The sequence below is a fragment of the Symphodus melops genome (genome assembly GCF_947650265.1).
Source record: "Symphodus melops genome assembly, chromosome: 2".
Taxonomy (NCBI): domain Eukaryota; kingdom Metazoa; phylum Chordata; class Actinopteri; order Labriformes; family Labridae; genus Symphodus; species Symphodus melops.
The window spans coordinates 7,604,184-7,624,119 of NC_136692.1; the positions used below are offsets into that span (position 1 = coordinate 7,604,184).

Below are 19,936 nucleotides of genomic sequence, written 5' to 3' on the forward strand. Positions count from 1 at the left end.
TCCTACCGATGTAAGTGCTATAGTTTCACATTTCCATCAAAACAGTATGATGTTAGTTTTGTTCATTATGGCCATTTAAAGGGTTTAAAAAAAAGAGGAAATTAGGGCGTATTTTAAGGTATGGTCATCAGCAAACAATCACAGCAGCGTTTATCTTCTTAAACACACATTTTTCCCAAATTTTCAGTCTTTAACATTTGTTTCAGCTCGCAATAATAGATACTGGACATTAAGGCCTGCAACAACATATCCACTCTTAAATACACTACCACCTCATATTTTATGGGACAGTCTTTTCATGTACAGAGAACTAATCCCGTGCTTCTCACAGGCTTCTTTCCCACATGGCAGGCCTGGAGGCTTTCAGGGTCTGTTCGGCAGGCTTTTCCGTCAAACGGTAAGTTAACTATAATAAAAGAGACTAGAGCTGCACTCATGATGTAAGTGCAGTAAACTGTCTGTGTGTTATATCTGCATTGAACTAATGAAGGAGGGGGGACTTACCCTGTTAGTTCCAAAAGCATAGCTTGTACATTTTTTTTATTATATTTTTTTTCGTGTAATTGTTTGATGGTTGATTTTCATTTATGTACAACAAGTCAACATTTTAAATATGACACTTTTGTTATTTTATCATGTCTGATATCTGCTCTTTAAATGTTTCACATAAAGTAAAATAACAAAAAATTCTACTTTCTTCTTTAGGAGTGGGTTACTGTGTTCAAGGTAGGCGCTCTTACACTTCACATTTTATATATAAAACACTTAACATTTACGAGTTATTTTAATACATCTTTAATTACTTTCAGGCTGACAATGTGACATTTCAGGTAAGATCATGGATGATGGATGGAAGATGTTTTTAAAAAGCTTATGTTCGGCAAAACAAAGCACTGACTTTTAAAATGTGTCTTTCATCCACAGACTAACTCCACTGTGGACCTGCAGGAGGTTAACAATACGATTTAATTGATTCAATCTTTATAATGAATCAGATTCAATATGACAAATTACACCTGCTCATAAAATGAATGGATCCCACTGATCCTCTGTGTGAAACTGTTGCAGGGGGAGAACATATTCTTCGGGAAGAAGGTAGGTGATGGAAATTTAACATTAAACACTCCACATGTTGTAGTTGGTTTAATCTTTATAAAGAAGAACTCCAATTAATGCAGCATTTAATTCAATGGATTGGTAAACCCCGATCAGTATCACAAGAAAACAAATCAGAATACTGGGTGGGAAGGCTAGCTATCATAAGGCATTGTCATAGAGTGAAAAACAAAGTGCAGACTAAATGAAAGAATTTGAAACAACAAAAAAGGCAAAACATAAGCTTATGCTTTGAAGTCCAACAAAAAAAAGGACAAAAACTAATTTCAGAATGTGATGAGGATCAATACACGAGACACAAACATGGATAGGAAGAGAAGAAACCCAAATACTGCATTCATGTTCTCCTATGATGGTCCCAGTTTCCGAGTTTGGAAGCCGTTCTTTCTACTTCAGTGTATACCTGCTTTGAATTCACTCCCCGTGTGAGTGTTGTAACAACAACAAAGGTGGATGCTACCAAGAAGATGTGTGAAATCGTTACAAGTTCTGTTTCAGCAAAAAAGTTTATATGCAATACGTGAATTAATGAAAACATTTTGCCCACCATATAATGATATATATGACGTCAAGTTTGCAAGTCAGGCAGCTACAGGAAATCTTTTCTGAGTTTCTGACTTGTGTTTCCGACTTTAGCAGACGTTTAAGTGCATTTTCCATCTCAGAAACGTGTTTTTTCCATTGTGTCCGTCACTGTATGAAGACAGGGTTTATACGGGGTGCAATCAAACACAGTTGTGACAGACAAGACAGGAGTGATACTAATGAGTCCACAAAGGGAGGGAAACACACAAAGGAAGGAAGTGACACGATCAAAGACACGGGACAAGAACTACAAAATAAAACGGGAAACGCTGCAGAACAAAAGTGAACTCAAGAATAGGAATGGAAAACACAAATAGTCAAAAACATTTAGAATTTCACTATCCTATGTGGCGATGACAACACAAAGTCAAAGTGTATTCACACAGTTAATTTGCACGGTTGTTTCTTTGACAGGCGGGAAGAGGCAGACCTCTGTTGAAATTGGTAAATTCTTTACTGTCTGTGAAACTTCACTTTCACTCCAAAATGTTTATTTCTAAGTGTTTTCTACTCTTGCTTCAGGTGTGGTGTTTACAGATATTCTTTGATTGATTTTATTCTAAGAGTATGTTATAATTTCTGTTTGTTTTCCTTTTTTCTTTCTCACCTAAATTGAAGCAATTTGTGAAGCTTGTCTACCACGCCACAGAGCCGGTAATCTTCTCGCTCACTGCAGGATAAAGACAATGTCTGTTGAGTGTATTATATTTCACAAAGTGCCTCTTGAATAATAAAGTCTTTTTCTTTTCCATTGAAAGAGCAAAGTCTCGGTTGAGTATGGCGTTCTGAAGCCTGTAAGTACAGACAGATTGTAAATGTGTTTTGTGAGATCTGTAACATGTTAGATTATTGCTCTCTGTAAGTTCTCTTATAAAACATTTACTCAAGTCTTTGTATTTTTACATTGCCTATTGGTTCTCGAGTTAATAGGCCAGTCATAGCGCTTTCTTCATTTTTGGGAAATATATGCATATATGAACTTTTTTTAGAATCAGTTTAATAAAATGTTGATTTAGCACTTGAGTGGCATTTCCAAGACTTTACTTGTCTTTAATTTAATCTCCTTTCTTATTTTCCAATAGAAAGAGAGGGAAGGAAAGTAGGAAAATCAAATATAAGTTGATGAACAACTTTCAAAGGTGAGCAGGCTAATGGTGTCATGCATTGTGATGACATAAATAACACTTTTCTGACTTCTGTTGCTGACAGCCTTTTCTCATTTCACATTCTTTCAGGAAGAAACCAACATGTCTGAGTTTGATCAACAAATGAATCAATGACGATGTGGTAGAATTTTGGAAATCCTGAATGTGTAGCACAATAAAATCTTTCAACAAATAACTTTGTCAAATGTGTTTATTTGACATGATGAGAACAAAGCCAGTCAATTTCAGTGCAACATGAAAAATAACTAAGCACAAACAAATCAAATCAGGCAGAATATATGATATGGGATATATCAGAACATTTAGCAAAACAATGAGCAAGAAATATCTGTCAGCTTGAAACCCTTTGCTTGTTATTGCAGAGATGACTTCAGGGCTCAAACAGGAAGGGGAAGTTGGAGTGACCCTGAAGAGAACCAGAAAAAGAATTCAGGTGACGGAATCATTTAAAAGACACCTTCCCCACTTAAAGCACATTATTAATGTTACATGACTGAATGAAGGCCAGTTTGAGAGTCACTGAACAAAGTCATACATCGTCGATTCCAGGTCCAGATGTGTCACCACGAGGATCAGGAGGAACTGTAGTCGACTCCTTCTGTGTCCCCATTGGCCACGTCTGATGAAGTCAGAAAGTTACATGAAACACAAGTATTAGACATTAATGATGCACACTTTTCTTCTTGCTTGTTTTAACAGCAAGGCAGCTTTATTTGTAAAACACACCTCATACACTGAGCCTATTCAAAGTCTTTTGCAGACAACTAACCAGATAAACGGATAAAAACAGCAACTTAAAAAGACCAAAATGCAGTATTGAAAAAAAGCAAGAGAATAATATTTGAGTTCATTGCGATAGCTATAGTTTGTAGTCAAAAATAAATAAAAGTGATGTTGAACTGGTGAACTACTCACTTTTTCTGTTTGTACCTTCGGCTGGGAAGCCTGCTAAAAATGGGGAGAAGGAAAATGTAATTTAAAATAATTTAGTTATAAGTTTATGTTTATAGTATTTAAGTAGTTTTCACTGAATACTGATGTTTTAAAATCTGTTATAAATCCCTTAAAATTCAACACCTTTTATAACACAGAGAACCATAGACAAAATATGAAATCAAGATTAGGTCAAAAAACAACTATATCCATTTAAAACAAAAGAAAAATCCCATATGTACATCATCGAGAAAAACAAACACATTCTACTCTTTCTAACTAAAAGTGAATTCATTATTAAAGTATTCATGTGTCAAGTTTTCATATGAAAGTACAGATATTTTGGTTCCTATCTAACTGTTAAATGTGGCTGACATTATTTACCATAATCCAGACAGACCCTGCTGTCAATATGGCCGACAGACACTACATCACAGCTGCTGCACATGACTCAATATCTGCAGCTATGTTATTATCATTAAACCCGGTCTTTAGTCTGCTGCATCAGTCCAAACCTTATTCTAAAATGGTAAAGAAATTTGTGATTTCCAACTATATTCAGCCAGCCTATTATTTTTATAAGGAATTAAAATTAATAATATCTTTAATCCATAACCACACACAATCACAATTGGGGTTTTTTTTTAAAATTATAAAGTACATTTACATGTACAAGGAACCAAAATAAGGCTAAACTGACCCTTTCTATATTTGCCGTTTGTGCCATCCTTCATGTCTTACCTGCAGAGGGAGCTGTGGTCTGTGTGTAGTTCTCTCCAGGGTTGGCTGAGCGTTGTTGGGCTGTTGCACTGCAGTGTTCCTCATCTGGGGATAGCCGTAAGGATTCAAAAAGTACGGGAATCCCTTTTGATGATAGAGGGGTTTTTTTAATTAGCAATGGGCATCTGAATAAAAACAGCAAGTTTTTAGGACAGGCCAATATGTTTTACTTCTTATATACCTGCTGTCTGGGGTACTGAGGAAATCCATAAGATGGGTACTGGAAAGATGGAAACATCTAAAAGAAATTGAAAAACGTTATAAAACTCTGTGAATGTGAAGCAGCAGCTAAAGTGCAAACACAAAGCTACACTGTCACTGTATCTCCAAGCTGCTACTTGTTTTTACCTGAACAGGGTTTTGGGCCTGCTGGGGGAGGATAGGAGCGTTGGGGTCCTGTGGGACTAAGCCCTGCTCTTGCTGTCCATTAGGCATGAGCACAGGTGTAAACTGGTTGCCCTGAGAGGGGAGGAACAGCTGTGGCCCCTGGGGACCGAAGGGACTGCCCATTTGAGGATTCAGGTTCAGCACTTGTGGATTGAGCAGCACCTCGGGCTGCTGCTGCAGAACAAACTGTGGCAATATTGAACCCTGGAGAGAAAGGGTGGAGTTAGTGTAACATGTTGGGTTTCTTAATCTGAAAAAGAAAAGTGTTTAATGGAGGTGAAAATAAATATTTACTACCTGTGTTTGTCCAAGAGCTGCTAGAGTCAATCCATTCAGCCTAAGAATCTAGACACAAAACATTGGCATGAAAAATTAGGAGGATTGTTCCTACTTTACAAGGGATATTAACTTAAAAAAATAAATGTATTTACTGAATTTACCTCATTGCTGTTGCTAGCAATAATTCCAATCTGCACCTGTTAATGTAAGCGTTACAGATTTAGATTCTCAGTTCTCGTTCAGAAGATGTGAGAAGTATAACAAGACAGAGATGGAGCTTACTGGGAGAGCAAAGCTTGTCCTGAATAAACAGACCAACAGAAGGGCAGTCTGGGGCTTCATGGTGTCCACAGTCTGTCAAGAAATATAAGACATGTTCGAAATACTTCTCAGATAAACATACTTTCACTACATAAATCCTATGATACATTTTGTTGTGACAGAAGTCAAACTCTCACTAACAATGCAGAGTGGTCTCACCCTTTCTCTGGTCCTGCTTGCAGATTGTGAGTGCCTGCTTCCACACTTCGTCCTTGTCCCTTTTAAATTCTCCCCACCGGCCCTGCCAGACAACGTGCGGTCGATGTGGCGAACATTTCTCATGGCAACAGACTCAGACTCTTACAACACTGTACAGGTAAGTATGTAATTACATGTAAGTCATGTCTCTAAACACAGTGACACGGTCTTCGTCAGGTTGTTAACAAACCTCTGAAGAAACTGAATTTAAAGTTGTAATTACTTAATGATTTCATAGATTGTTTTGGGCCTTTTAGAGGCTATAATTCATTAACTATTTATTCGATGGACTTGTGCAGATAAGAGTCTACTGATATTTTGTCTAAGATAAAGCTTATGTGCTGTTGAAGAGTTTAAAGGGTGTAATTAAGGCTGATGGATTTCTGGTTTGTCATGAGAAAAAAACATAGAAAAGCAAGAGCCTGCAGGTTTATCATCAGACATTTGTCAGAAGTTTGTTCATGATATGCTGACTGATGTTGGTATATAATTGGTATATCATTGGGCATTTGAAGGTGACTGAGCTGGTTTTCATGTTGTGGGTACGCAGAAAAAAAAACTGCCAGTTGGGTGTTTTATATTTCTATTGCTGAGAGGACTTTATAAGAGAATACATTTCAATGCAGGACTATTATCCCTTCATCGGGCAAGTGACTATTTTTGGTAATTTCTGTACATATTACATATGGCCACCACTGATCTTGCTATTGTGGCATTTGAATTAAATATGGAAACTTTATCAATTGTTTTTCTCAGTGAAATTACAATTTTTTGAAAACTGCTTTAACAGAAATAAATTTCTGTCATGTCCCCCAATAACACTCTGAGGTTGAATGTTTGAATTTCAAAGTATTTTAATAAGTGCCCTATGAAGGGTTAACATAGTCAACTCCTGATTGATTTAGATTTGTCGTCTTTCAGCATCGTTTTAAATTACTAAAACCTAAAGTGTCTCCACCAGGTCTTTCGCATAAGATCATCTGACTTGCTGAAGCATTAAAAGCAGAAGTTTGACTTACAAAAAGCTCCATGTGGAGTTTTTAGCTGGTAATAAAACAGACTGAAATGAATACTTATACCTCTACTGTATATAACCAACAAACGTAAGATCATCAGAGAGCAGACAGAATATTTAGTCATTTCATTTGCCGGTCACCCCTGCCTGGGTAAAAGCCGTTTTAACCCTTAAAGCAAACACCCTCCTGTCTCTAAAAATATTTTAGTTAAAATCTACAATTGTAATTTTAGATATCCATAGCGTCACTTCTTGAGGGAAACTTTCACTGTCACTTGTGCCATTCATGTTTATTGGGTTTTAATTCTAGGTATGTACAAGTTCAGTTCTGAATGAACGATCAAGATATACAGCCGAGGGTCTTCGTGGGGAAGACTCCCATTTTAGATGCCTACAATCCTAGTGTCACTAGTTATAATTATAATTTAGTATTAATATTCAGAATTACATTACAGATATTATTCACATGCTTAATTTTAAATAATATGAAAGTAATTTTTTAATGCAGTAAAAAGCTCCTTGCTTGTAGATATCTGAAATTAGACTTTGTCCCAGCAATAATTCTGTCGCAGAATTTCTTATCATTCTGGATTTGGAGAAGTGTGTTGTAGATATTTGAAATAAACAGCCCAATGCATATGAATAACATGCAGTAAGTGATGTAATTATCTTTAGGAAGTATGATGTATGCTGTGACTATCTGTAAAGATAATCCTTGATAGAAAGAATGTCATTGTGGATATGTGAATTGTTCATAGGATAAGCATAGCTTTGATGCAGAAACAAAAATCTGGACACCCTGACCCTCGCAGAAGTGATACTGTATGTGTTGTTGGGGGGTCGTCCATTTAAAGCAACATAAAAAATGAAATATGCATCTGCATCAAGGTGATCCATTACAATGTCGATTTCAAAATTCAGGGATTAATCCAGCTGGATTAAGTGATCATTTGTAGCATAAACTGTGAAGTACATTTCTGTGTAACTTTAGTCTTAATTAATTATTAAAAGAATGAGACCCTGATTTCTAACCTTTTAAGTATTTTGCTTAAGCTGTAGTCAGTTAAACTCAGATTAGATACTCTTATTTTGAGTTTTGTTCAAATGTAAAGGATTTTATTTTTCTTGATGCCTCTCCCTCAGTTTTCTTTATAAAACACTCTGGTTTCATGTTCTGGTATTTTAAACTCATGTCCTTTAGATGGCAGCAGAGATCCACTGTGTTTTGTTGGTTTGGCTACAATGATCTCATTCATAAAATCAGATGATTACACAAAACGTGATTTAAAGCATGTTGTATTTGTTACCATGTGCAGTACATTCATCATTGTTGTGTAATCAGAGTTATTTATTTCAGAGTTATTTATAACACAAAAAACAGTAATGACAAAACCATTTCAGTTTTATTATTATTTAAGTGAAGTTCGCAAGTTTAATTAAAAACTGTCCTCTATAATGTCGTCTTCATGATGCCCTTTTTTGTTGCAGGGAGTTGGTTTTGCTGTTTTAGTGGGAGCTGGAATCTGAAATGAAAAGGGAACAATGAGTGAATGAACCAGACTGCACTCACATGTATCAGATACTTTGATGTTGTTTGTCATTTTAGCCTCTAAAATGTGATTCCTCATCCACAACGATCTTACCTGAGTATCCACTGTGGTCTCAAAGGGGTGTGCTTGATTCAAAATCTGACGCTGGAAAGTCAAATGACAACAATTAACCTGGACAGTCTTTGAGTATAGCTAATTTAGTAACAAGTCTCACCTTGAATCTTCTGAATGGATCAGGCTGCCGCTGCTGCTGTATGACACCTCCTGTAACCCCCTAAACAAAAACATCAACAAAGAAAGTATTCTGGATCAGCATCTACAATCAGCATGATTCCTGTTATACAACTTAATTGTGGACTAATAATCAGCTTAAGTGTTGTGAGATACCATCAGAGGCTGCTGCAAAGGATTCATTGGTGGTGTTTGAGGGATTCCCATGAATGGAAACTGCAGACGTATAAAAGGGCAGAAATCTTTAGTGGAGCTATAAAACCAGAAAATCAGATAAATGACATCACAACTGATGTGTGTAACTTACCGTATTGACTGCAGGACCAGTGTACACGTTAGAAACAGGAGCAGGAACAGCATAAGCAGGAACACCTGGAACAAACTTGTAGAGAGACAGAGAGAGTTTGTCATTTCACATTTGCTCATTGAAGTTAGGCCTGACAATATATGTTATATTGTTTGTATCAAAGATTAGATACATTTTTTACGATAGAGTTGTATAAAAGCAATCCAAGTGGGACTCACTAAACTCTCAATGAAGTTATTCAAAGTATTTTTCTTTCTGTCAATGATGAGGACATTAGAAGATTTAAAGTCACATCACAGAAGAGTGAAACCTTCTGGTGTTGTTGACACAGTATTGCAATGTATATTTTGTTGATTATCTGCACTCTTTTTCTTCACAATGTTACCCTTCAACACAAATCTATTTTTGATATATTTAGGAGAAAATCTAAACATAAAAGAACAAATACAAAGAAAAACTTTGTATTGGGATAAACTCTTGGCAGCTGAGTACTAACCTTTTTAAGAGTACATACATTGATGCTAAGTGATGTTTTCTTAATAGTTTGGTCCAAAAAAAAAAGAACTGAGGTATGAAAGATGAGGTCTGACAGACTGACCTGAACAAACTGTGGCTGCTGGACCAAACCTGTCCCACCGACAGCTACCACAGAGGGGTTCAGGCCCCCAGCCATCCTTATAGGTATCACTCCATTTGCCATTCCTCCATTCAAACCTGCAGTTATAGCTGCCAGCCTCCTGTGTGACTGTGTGAAGGAGGAAGACAGTATTTGTTTTTAACCATCAATCATTTGAAATGCATAATTGCATAAATCCCACTTAAATTATTTTAGTTAGTGTGTCTTACCTTGTCTGCATTGACCTGCAATAAGTAAAAAGATCAGAGGTTACATGATGATAGATAGATAGATAGATAGATAGATAGATAGATAGATAGATAGATAGATAGATAGATAGATAGATAGATAGATAGATAGATAGATAGATAGATAGATAGATAGATAGATAGATAGATAGATAGATAGATAGATAGATAGATAGATAGATAGATAGATAGATAGATAGATAGATAGATAGATAGATAGATGATACTCACAAAGCAGAAGGTTGATGTAAACATTACTAGGAGGAGAAGCTTCATTGTGCAAACCTTCAAAGTTGAAAATAGACACAATTGCCTCCTCAGAGTTCAAAGAAGGACTGTCGTTGCTTTCTGAACTTAAAACACTTTTATCAGTACCTTTTGTCATTATGAACCAATTAGAGAGGAGCGCACTGGTTTGTTCATGAATTATATTTGTCACCTGTGTGTCATGTGATATGACATCTTCTTTTACTACAAGATGTAAAGAAATGCAACTCAGCCAGATGCGTGACCCCATATGACCGGTGGACATTGTTCTCCATTACAGCAGAGTGACCACAGACAATAACAGAGTGACTCTGGGTCTCTGAGAGGATTTGTGAACTCTTCTGGAAACTTTGGCCAAAGAAACCTGCGTGAACCATGTCAAATGTTGTGGGCTTTAGTCAAAGGAGGCAAACATGTTCCATCATAATTAAGTGATTTCGTGGAGATCACATGTGCATGCTTAAATTGAGTTGAACATGAACCTTGCAAAAAGTTCCTTGTGTACGACACTGTTTTGCAACTCCAAGAAAAACATTAAAGTGAGAAAGATTTTTGTTTGTTTTATGTCTAGAAGTGTAAATTTCAGGTTTCCTGCTGCTGAAAATTAAAATACTAACATCTGCCATGTCTGAGTGCTTAACTATAATTTGCAATGAGTTTAAATTGGTCCAAAGCAGACTTTGAAATTACACCAGCCTTGAAATAACTGCCTTTGAACCTAGTGATGACCAAAACATGTCAGACATCCTTTTCATAATTATGTAAAATGTAAGAACATTTCTGATTTCCCATGAGATAGATACAGATATTTGGTTTTTTTTAATGCTTCATCTTGTAACCTTCACATGTTTAGAGCTATTACATTCATTCTCAGTGCGAATGGCTGGTTGTCAGACTGAGGCTTTTTTTCTGCTGACCGTGCAGCCTACAGCAGACCAGGTAAACACCCTCTGTGGTAGTCTGGTCTGAAGCTTTACAGTAATTACACTGCGTCATCCGGGTTGAATTATGCAACATCTTCTCCTGTTTTCAGTTTAATACCATAACATTTTCTTTTGTAATAATATTTCTTTTTCTCTATCTGTCTGATCGGCTAATTTACGGATATTTTTACTTTTTTTTGTCAGGTCTTGTCAATAATAAACTCTACCTTCATGAATACAGTAAGTGAGTAATGTGTTTAGCATTTAGTTTCATACTTAGAGACCTACGTCACCATGTTAGACTCAAAGGTGCACTGTAAATAGATGTTTGTGCAAATTTGTAGTAGTCTATAAAAAAATAATAACCATCAGGAAGCCACACCCATGATGTACGTAAGTTGTTGTTGTGCAGTGTTTTTCACTTATTTTTAGCATTGCATGTATTCTTTTGTTTAAATAAAGACTCAACAAAGATTCATCAGTTCATTTCAGTCATTTATTGATCATTATTTAAGATGGACATTTTTTATAATGGGTAATTTATAGCAAGAATAAGGGGCATTTAGAAATTAATCATGAGATATCTGTGATGTCAATCAGCTGTGTCTCTCAGTTGGCTTCATTCTCCTCTTTCTCCATTCCTGAGCATTCTTCATCATCTTCATCGCCCATCACCTTCTTCACCGGAGACTTCTGTGCTCTCCTGATTCGACCTGCCACAGACCGCAGAAACCTCACTCTGCCGGCTACCTGCCTCCCAGCAGCAGCACCTTGCTGCTGGTTGTTCAGCATGGACAACGGGATCAGCTTCACATGGCCAGGATTCAACAGCGCATTCTGCTGGTCCCTCCTCGAGTTCTTCTGCGGCAGAACAGCAAACAGTGTGACCGGCCCACCAGTCCCAGTCTGAGCCATCTGCCCGGGTGGATTCACACTGGCTCCGCCTGTCTGGCCCACAAGAACTATACCACCTTGTTGTAAGGGAAGAAGCTGCTGTACCGGTGCCTGACTGAGAGGCTGGATAAAAAGTGAGCCACCAAGTTGAAATAAGCGGGCCAAAAGAGGTTCAACATTTGGTTGGACCCCATTTTGACCCCCTTGGTTGGCAATGTTGCCAGCTGCGGCTGCTCCATTATTATTCATTCCCATTTTAGCAAGTGCCTCAGCACTCCCTGAAGTCACACCACCGTCCACCACAACACACATGATGTGAACAGTAACCAACAGTAGGCTTTTCATGTTTTATCTGAGTCAAAGCCGAGAGGAAAGGTGAAGGGCTCAGCCTTTCTTTGCTTATATAGAGAGCATTGGATACACAGATCTGAGAGGAAGGTCCAATCAGAGTCCAGCACTTTATGTCAAAACAACGAATCACTGTAATCATTCTGACCGTGCTGTAGGCTATTTTCTGCTTTGTTACCTGAAGAGGCTCATTATTCAAGATCATGTGGTAAACCTTAAGAGTGACTTGCATTCTCTGAAGCCATTGTTACAGTTGTCCTATTTCATGTAACATCGGCGTCAGGAGCACTAACCATCAATAAAACATCTTATAAGAGCAAGAGCTGATTATTTCCCATAGACTTGTGGGGTCAGTTGGCTAACACTTAAATAATGTGTTAACTTTATTTGAGGACTGAAGCAGAATACATCTTTATGAACAGTAAGCAATCAAATATTTCACGTAATGATACTTAATTTGAAGCTTTAATGAGAGTTACAATGAAACGCAGAATGCATGACAAACATTTACAGCACTAACATTACAATTTTACATTTCTTACTTAAATCATGTGATTAAGCTTTATTTATCCGACCCAACTAAACCACTCTAACTAATAAGCCACAGTTGTTTGGAAGCCTGTTATATTTACAAAACGTATTCTTCTAGGTGATGTAAACGTCCCCTCGGTTTGGAATGCATTAGAAAACAGTTTGTGGATTACACCATCTAAGAACAACTGTCTTATATTAAAGTTAAAACATTTAGTCTACATCACAGAAAAAAAAAAGATCTGTCCAAGCTTAGCCTGAGACAGATTTAAAATAGCAAACATTGCCCTCTATAGTAAGGGGTCAAATAAGCTCATTTCATTTAAATGTGTCAGAGATGCTTACATTACAGAGGTTCATGGAGGTTTCTGTCTGAAGCTGAGCTGTTGGAGCTTCAAAAAGCTTGACCAGTAGATGTGGAGCACAATGACGCTCAAAATAACAGGTTGGTATCCATATCCTCTGTGGAAAAAATAGATAAAATCATTAATAGAATTAAAAAAAAAACCATGACAGTAGCAGTTGTAGTAGTAGTAGAAATGCATGAAAATTATAGCATTCAAGTGTCAATTAATCAGCTCAGGTTATTGTTCTGTATTTATTACATTGGTTATAGGTCTTGTGTCTGCTTAAAATAAAAATAAAAAACATATATGAGTTGGAAATTCATTATTTACATTGTGTCTATGAAAGTTGGTTAAAACAAAAAGTTGACTAATTTAAAACTTCTTTTTCATGTATCAAGAAATTCATCAGAAGTATTTGTGTTATGCTGAATCGTTTTATATAAGAGGTTTTTCACATTAAGATGATAGCAACGTCAAAGCATGAAGTGACAAAGTACAGAAAAAGATTGTGTGGTTAAAGTTATAACACTGTATGCTGATGACATGATGTTGCTCCTACCGCTCTTAATGCCAAAACAGGAAGTCCACTCTTTAAAGGACACCTGCTTGTCCTTGTCAGCATCACACTCTTGGAAGAAACGGGAGGTGCAGTGCTCCATCGGTACCAGAGGGACTCGTAGAGGGGCGAGCTCTGAGTGGGACAAGACTCTGCACAGGGCAGAAAAACAATAATATATACTCAGTGCGACTATCTCATTTGTTTACAGTTTGGTATGGTGGCTTAAAAATCAGACACTGTAGTACGTTTTTGTTATTCTTTTTGACAATTACCCTTTCTCAGTCTTAATCAATCAATTTTTATTTGTATAGCGTCACTTCAAAACAAGTGTTATCTCAAGACACTTTACAATAAGCAGATAAAGGACCTTACTCTTTGTCTGTTTACATTACAAACAAGCAGGTCAAAAGACCATCTAAACATCTAAATACTGATGAGATGGGGCTAAATTAAAAAAAGAGATAAGCATTGCATTCAATTGTCGTTATTATATTATAATATATTATAATATTGCCAGTTCAACACAGAGACATTTTCAATGCCTCGTCTGCAATGTGTGATACACGGACGTGAGATGGAAGTGCTCAGTTGTTCATCCTCTAATGTTGTTGGTACATGACAAACTATTTAACATTATGTCAGCTTGCTTTTTCTCTTTCAGTGTATTTGATATTATAGAGTTCCTGGGAGTTAATACTTTTTCCTGATCTCTTCAAAGTTCATAATGTGAAGATGAAATACTGCAAGGTTTATATTTCAAAAGGTTACTGACTGAATGTGTAAAAATAGAAGCAGTTCATTTGAGAGTGTTACCCTGTTACTATTAAAACTATTCCTTGGACACAAGGCACTAAAAAGGCAAAATAAAAGAATGGTTTTCATGGTATAATAGCCTGTCCCAAACCCATATGATAAATATCTTTAACAACTGCACTTTGAGAATGTTTGGGTGAAATCTAAAATTTAAGGGGGAGAAAAGTTCAAACCAACAGTATACTGCACCTGTCAGAGGGATGTTGGTCCAGTTGGGCAAACTGCCAGTGCACTGGGTAGATATACATGTTGTAGTTTTTCTCAAAGTCCTGAGCGAGCAACTCGACAGAGTGATCACCAGCATGAAGACGCCTCTCACTCTCAAAGATCTTCTTCACCTACAGCATTAAGAATACCAGTTGGATTCATCTTGATAAAGTACATCTTCTTCCTTTTTCATTTCATGATTAGATCACATTGAAAAACTCAAAAAGTTGCGGAATAATAATATTGCGTTTACATGCATTAATTATCTGTTTTAGATTAGTCGTCCGAAGAGTTGTAGTTTTAATCTGAATCTTTTTCATGAATCTTACTCTGAAACGCTGTTTGGGCGTGAGGAAGCCAGGGGACATGGAGTCGTGTTCGTAGAGCTGCAGAAGCACATTCTTCAGCCAGTCCCTCATTCGCAAAGGAAACTGGATCAGCTCAGTGTCCACACATGCAGGTATTACTGAGACAGAAACAGAGAGAAGATTTCAGGGTCATTTAAATATTCCCAGCACTGCATCATACTCTAATTAAACTATTTGAAAACCATTTGTAAACTAACATTTGCATGGGCCCGTGTAGTCCAGATGAAGTCTGTGTCCTCTCTTGGTGCCCTCCAGGTTGCATTTCGTCGCAAAGAGCTCACAGGATGTATCATATGTTTTGTTATCCGTCCCACAAACCTAAGTTTATTGAAAGACAACAAGAAATCAACAAAAACGTGAAAATACAACACCATTTGAAAACCATTCCAAATTAGCAATCTGCAGATCATCCATTATTTACATGATCGAACTCGTTCACACTGGGAGGACATGCTGACGGCTCCTGACACACACAGCCTGGTTTGTTGTCGGCATCAAGTTTACAGGTCTTTCCACGCTTGCAGGGAAAGTTGTCACAAGGATCTAGGAGAAAGGACGAGCACAGCAAAGACTTTTAATAAAATCAAAATGCATCAATGATCGTTTTCATGAATACCTCGGTTTGTTTTTGTATTTTTGATAACTGGACACAGAAAGCAACATCCACTTTAACCCTCCCCTACATTCCTCTGCTGTTGGAGTTTGCACAGTGATTAAATTCCACTTGATCTCTATCATTCACGTCTTAAGCCCACAGAGCTGTGTTTCGATAGTGACCGTGAAGCCGTGTGACACTATTCATGCAGAAGTTGGAACAAAATGCTTCAGGCTGCAAATTCCCCCGTAAGCTGTTGGGACAGAGCATTAGTCAGTGAAGACAAACCTGCAGGGGCTTCTGGGTGATGAACTCCCCCACCATGAGAGGCTCTGGAACTGGGGTAGAGATCCACAGTGGCTCTTATCTGCACTGGATTCATTCCTACCAAAGGACCCTGGCAGAGTGAATGGGAAACAAGAAGAGGCGGTTTCTTTTAAAAGCCACTCATACTCGTAGCCACATCAAGGTCAATATTATTCATCTAGGACTTTAAAAAAAACCTCTAGTTTTGCGCCAAAGTGCTATACAACTAGCACAAGTGACTGAAAAGTCAATCATAAAATACATAGCCTTGATCTGTGGATCAAGTATTGTCACTCTCAAAACAGCTAATAAATTGATAATTTCCAAATTACCCATTTTCCCGCCCTCCTCCTCTTGGCCTTTTGGGCTGTGTTGTCAGTGTTTTCGCTCTCAGACTCTGGAGCATCCTGTTGCTCCTGTCCCGTCTGTGTTTCGTCACTCTGTGGAGAGTGCTTCCTCGCCCTGTGGTTCTTCTTCTGCTTCCTTGTCTTTGCCTTGGTGTGACCACCACTGTCGTTCTTACTGTTCTCGTCCTCCGTCAGAGCCAGTCGAGACTCTGATTCAGTCTCTGTGCCACTCTTTGGATTTTGAGGGTTCACATTTGCTTCAGTTTCTTTCTCATCAACATCTACTTCTTTGGATTTGGCCTGTGGATGTTTGTTCATATCTTCAGCAGACACTTCCTTACTTCCTGCTGCCTCAGTGTTTTGGACCTTGTGTTCAAGTTCATCTGCAGTGGTGGTTTCTGTTTCTTTATCATCTGTTTTTGGGAGTGGATGGGTGTCATCCAACTGGAGTTGCAATTTTGCAGATATAATCTTTAGAGGTTGTAAGATGCCACCATCAGCAGCATAGTCAAGATCAACTGGGAGCTCTGACTCTGTGCTACCATCAGTTTCTTCCTGCTCACTGTCCTTCAGTGGCATCTTATCTGACTCCACCTTTTTATCTTTGTCTACTTTATCTTCACCTTCCCAACTCTCGCCCTCTTCTTCTACTTCCACATCAGTCAGCTCTGTGGCATCGTCCTCCATATTTAGTTTTTCTTCCAACTTCTTGTCCTCCGCTTCTTCATCTTCACCTGTCTCCACCTTGCTCTGCTCTGTTTCCACTTCCTCTTCCTCGAGCTCTCTTTCCTCTGCTCCCTGCTCTTCTTCTGCTTCTTTCTTCAGGAGGTCCACCAGCTCCTCCTCACTCAACAAGACTGCAGTGCTTTTGTCGCTCCCCTCAGTCGCCCCAATTTCTCCTTCCTCCTTGTTAGCATTAGCATTGTCTTCAGAGCTCAATTCTTCGTCTTCCTGCTCCTGGCTGCTGGCCTCAATTGGTACTAAAGTGGCTAATATCTGTGGCTTGTTGGCCTCCTCCGTGATTGACTCCTTTATTTTTGAAAAAGGAAGACATTTTTATTGAACAACGATGAAAAGATTGCGTGTTTCAATAACATTTTTGAAATTGATTCTTGCTCTACCTTTTCTTTGGCTGAATGAGAATTCTTACGCAGTCCATGACGTTTTCCATGAGGTTTACTGTTTACCTGGATTAAATGAGGAAATTAATTCAGTGAATGCCAAAACTGCATACCAAAAAATAGTATGACAAAGATGGCAAAGTATGGCAAAGATCAAAAAAAGAAAAAATTAACAAACGGGTACTCACAGACAGGGCAAAAGTTACTGCCAGGAAGCAAATGAATACAAGGCAGACCCTCATACCTGAAACATTGGGATGAATAGTTTAACCATTGGACAGAATCAAAATAAAATTGTAATAAATAAACTTGAATTCAGATTTATAAAAAAAAAAATCAAATATAAGCAATCAATTCATGATTATGGGACTTCTATGCTAACAACAAAGATGTGAACTTGGCAAATCCTTCAAACTTCCAGGGCTGCCAACTCTCTCATTACAAACAGAGATGCAGGATTGGTCCTCTTCTGTTGTCAAGGCCCCAGGCCTGGGAGATGCGCCTCTCTCTCAAAGTCACATTCAGAGCCTAAGTAAACATCAGAAGCTACCAGACTGGAAAAAAGTTGACTGAGTCCACAAGGTTTTTGTCCCTGGACGGAAACAAAACAGACACTACAGGGACTGTCCTGAGGAACAAAAGCTTACTGGATCAAACCAGTAAACACAGATATGTGCAGACGAGGGAGCGTGTCCATGAAAATATACCTAAAACAATTTATCACACAATTGTATTTGCTCTTTGATAAACAATACTGCAAAAAAACCATAGAGAATATTAGATATCTTGTACAATAACTCATGCTATTTAATTTATATTAATGTATATTTCCTACAATTATATTCAAACACATTATTTATTTGAAGACATTTTACAACAATGAAAATTGTGCTTATAAAGATTTTACACATCTGTGGGCAATATTTAAATGTGTCTATTCTAAATAATTACATCACAAAATCATTATGAAAACAAAATATTCATACATATCATTTGATATTTACAAACATATCACTACAGGGCCACTAGGTTCAGTTTTGGCTTCAATAAAACTCAAAATGTCATCACTACCATCAATTCATCAAGTTGATCAAACTAATGAATAAACAAGCTGTATTTTTACATCTCCTTTTGTATCATTAATTATTTATTCTTCAGGATTTCAGATGAGTGAGTGATTCATAGTTTACCTGAGGTTCGCTGTTGCAAAAGAAAAGAGAATCCTGCTAAAAACACCAGTAAACGCCTGTGTTCGACCTGTGGAGATCTCCTTTTGTATTCCAGACAGCGTTCACACTGTCCACACTAACTGGCATGCTGCACAAACACATACGCACCGTTTTTTAGTCCATGGTGCCAACACTTTTTTCAAACATTGGGAGGGTCTCTTGGCTACAGAGACACAGAGAGGGGGCAGAGTATGAACTTTAGTTGGATCTTTTTTTTCTTCCACGTTTTTACTCCTGACTCGGTTAAGGGAATCTGACAAAATGAAAAAAATAAAATATAGTTTCAGTATAAATCCAAAGTCAGGGAAATTAAATTAAATTCAGTTTTATCACTGTTTAACACCTCTATAAGCGTTGTCTCCTGTCATGAAATCATCACATCTCTCGTCGGATCTCATTTGTAGATTTTTAAAACGGTCGTTTGTCGTCTGCTTCCTCCTTATTTTCATGTGAATTGGAAGCCACATGTAAAGTGTAGATTGTTTATGGTAAGATTTAATTGATTTCAACCACTGGAAGCACATAAAGGGCAGAAATGCAGACTCTGGGCCACAAGATGTCACTCTGTTATCTACAGCTGCTTTCAGATTCACCCAATTTCTCTCTTGACTATTAATCATACATCTACCCCCCGACAAAAAGTCCAAAACAGTTGTTTACTTCAGCAAAAATTATCCATGTCTGCATTTGGATATAAATGTATCAAAGTTAGTCATGTTTAGTAACAGAAAGCAGCAGTGGTGTGAAGCCCACTGCCTGAGAGTAGAGCGATGACGTCCATAACATCTAGTAAATAACTCAGTCTGATAAATTAACACATCCTGCTAACTTGACAGTTCCGTAGCTCTATTTTAAAGTATGTTACGACTGAAACAAAGACTTAGACTCAAATTTTCACTGAGACTTCACCCAGAGTTTCCCTTGTTAGTACTCTCTGAGTGAGATGATGTGAAGATGCTGCAGGTTATTATCCGAAGACTTCACCCTCAGCGAGTGGGAAGGGGAGGTGACGTTTATCTCATGTGACCAGTGCCCGACGTAGACTGCATGAACGAGACCACTGTGACCTCTGTGCGTGTAATTTAAACGGCTTCATTATTTTTTCTCTTTTCCATTTTGTTCTTCTCTTCATTTTCATTGATATTACATGTTGAACAACACGTATCACTGATTTCAAGACAAATTAGGGAAATTCTATACTTACTTTCTTACATACTTTCTTACTGACTGACTTTCTGACCATCTGTTATATTATTTTATTTATTTATTTAACATTTATTTAACCAGGAAGAAAAAACTCCTTGAGATTAAAAGATCTCTTTTTTAAGAGTGTCCTGGACAAAACAAGC

The 19,936-nt window shown here is 37.6% G+C and overlaps 3 protein-coding genes across 3 annotated transcripts; 1 reads left to right on the forward strand and 2 right to left on the reverse strand.

The window, feature by feature from the left end:
• The first annotated feature begins 197 nt into the window (after positions 1 to 197).
• Positions 198 to 2,988, forward strand: LOC306817479 (uncharacterized protein). Its single transcript, XM_079334392.1, has 10 exons — positions 198 to 397; positions 706 to 726; positions 810 to 830; positions 925 to 951; positions 1,069 to 1,095; positions 2,116 to 2,145; positions 2,320 to 2,355; positions 2,460 to 2,495; positions 2,784 to 2,840; positions 2,937 to 2,988. The coding sequence occupies exons 1-9, from the start codon at positions 299 to 301 to the stop codon at positions 2,802 to 2,804; spliced, it is 318 nt and encodes a 105-aa protein (XP_079190518.1). The 5' UTR covers positions 198 to 298; the 3' UTR covers positions 2,805 to 2,840; positions 2,937 to 2,988.
• A 51-nt stretch (positions 2,989 to 3,039) lies between these two features.
• Positions 3,040 to 5,751, reverse strand: odam (odontogenic, ameloblast associated). The gene is made up of 10 exons (XM_079337623.1): positions 5,727 to 5,751; positions 5,529 to 5,600; positions 5,408 to 5,443; positions 5,265 to 5,312; positions 4,929 to 5,171; positions 4,762 to 4,818; positions 4,542 to 4,664; positions 3,783 to 3,815; positions 3,403 to 3,486; positions 3,040 to 3,273 (listed from the first exon to the last, which is right to left on the reverse strand). Exons 2-10 carry the CDS (start codon positions 5,586 to 5,588, stop codon positions 3,238 to 3,240), a joined length of 720 nt encoding a protein of 239 aa, XP_079193749.1. The 5' UTR covers positions 5,589 to 5,600; positions 5,727 to 5,751; the 3' UTR covers positions 3,040 to 3,237.
• Positions 5,752 to 12,600: 6,849 nt separating this feature from the next.
• On the reverse strand, positions 12,601 to 18,685 carry sparcl1 (SPARC-like 1). The gene is made up of 11 exons (XM_079334203.1): positions 18,549 to 18,685; positions 17,547 to 17,602; positions 17,359 to 17,424; positions 16,223 to 17,266; positions 15,873 to 15,981; positions 15,411 to 15,532; positions 15,187 to 15,307; positions 14,951 to 15,087; positions 14,604 to 14,752; positions 13,602 to 13,750; positions 12,601 to 13,157 (listed from the first exon to the last, which is right to left on the reverse strand). Exons 2-11 carry the CDS (start codon positions 17,598 to 17,600, stop codon positions 13,129 to 13,131), a joined length of 1,980 nt encoding a protein of 659 aa, XP_079190329.1. The 5' UTR covers positions 17,601 to 17,602; positions 18,549 to 18,685; the 3' UTR covers positions 12,601 to 13,128.
• Between the last annotated feature and the right edge of the window lie 1,251 nt (positions 18,686 to 19,936).

What these genes read in the sequence shown, in the direction of transcription:
- LOC306817479 (XM_079334392.1), top strand. Translation starts at nt 299, where the DNA reads ATGTACAGAGAACTAATCCCGTGCTTCTCACAGGCTTCTTTCCCACAT. An exon ending in CTGACAATGTGACATTTCAG is followed by an intron (nt 831 to 924) that starts GTAAGATCATGG and finishes TTTCATCCACAG; the next exon opens with ACTAACTCCACTGTGGACCT. An exon ending in ACATATTCTTCGGGAAGAAG is followed by an intron (nt 1,096 to 2,115) that starts GTAGGTGATGGA and finishes TTTCTTTGACAG; the next exon opens with GCGGGAAGAGGCAGACCTCT.
- odam (XM_079337623.1), bottom strand. Translation starts at nt 5,588, where the DNA reads ATGAAGCCCCAGACTGCCCTTCTGTTGGTCTGTTTATTCAGGACAAGC. An exon ending in CGAAGGTACAAACAGAAAAA is followed by an intron (nt 3,487 to 3,782) that starts GTGAGTAGTTCA and finishes TGACTTCATCAG; the next exon opens with ACGTGGCCAATGGGGACACA. An exon ending in CTGGACCTGGAATCGACGAT is followed by an intron (nt 3,274 to 3,402) that starts GTATGACTTTGT and finishes GGTTCTCTTCAG; the next exon opens with GGTCACTCCAACTTCCCCTT.
- sparcl1 (XM_079334203.1), bottom strand. Translation starts at nt 17,600, where the DNA reads ATGAGGGTCTGCCTTGTATTCATTTGCTTCCTGGCAGTAACTTTTGCC. An exon ending in CTCATTCAGCCAAAGAAAAG is followed by an intron (nt 17,267 to 17,358) that starts GTAGAGCAAGAA and finishes TCAAAAATAAAG; the next exon opens with GAGTCAATCACGGAGGAGGC. An exon ending in CTGTTTTGGCATTAAGAGCG is followed by an intron (nt 13,158 to 13,601) that starts GTAGGAGCAACA and finishes TTTTTTCCACAG; the next exon opens with AGGATATGGATACCAACCTG.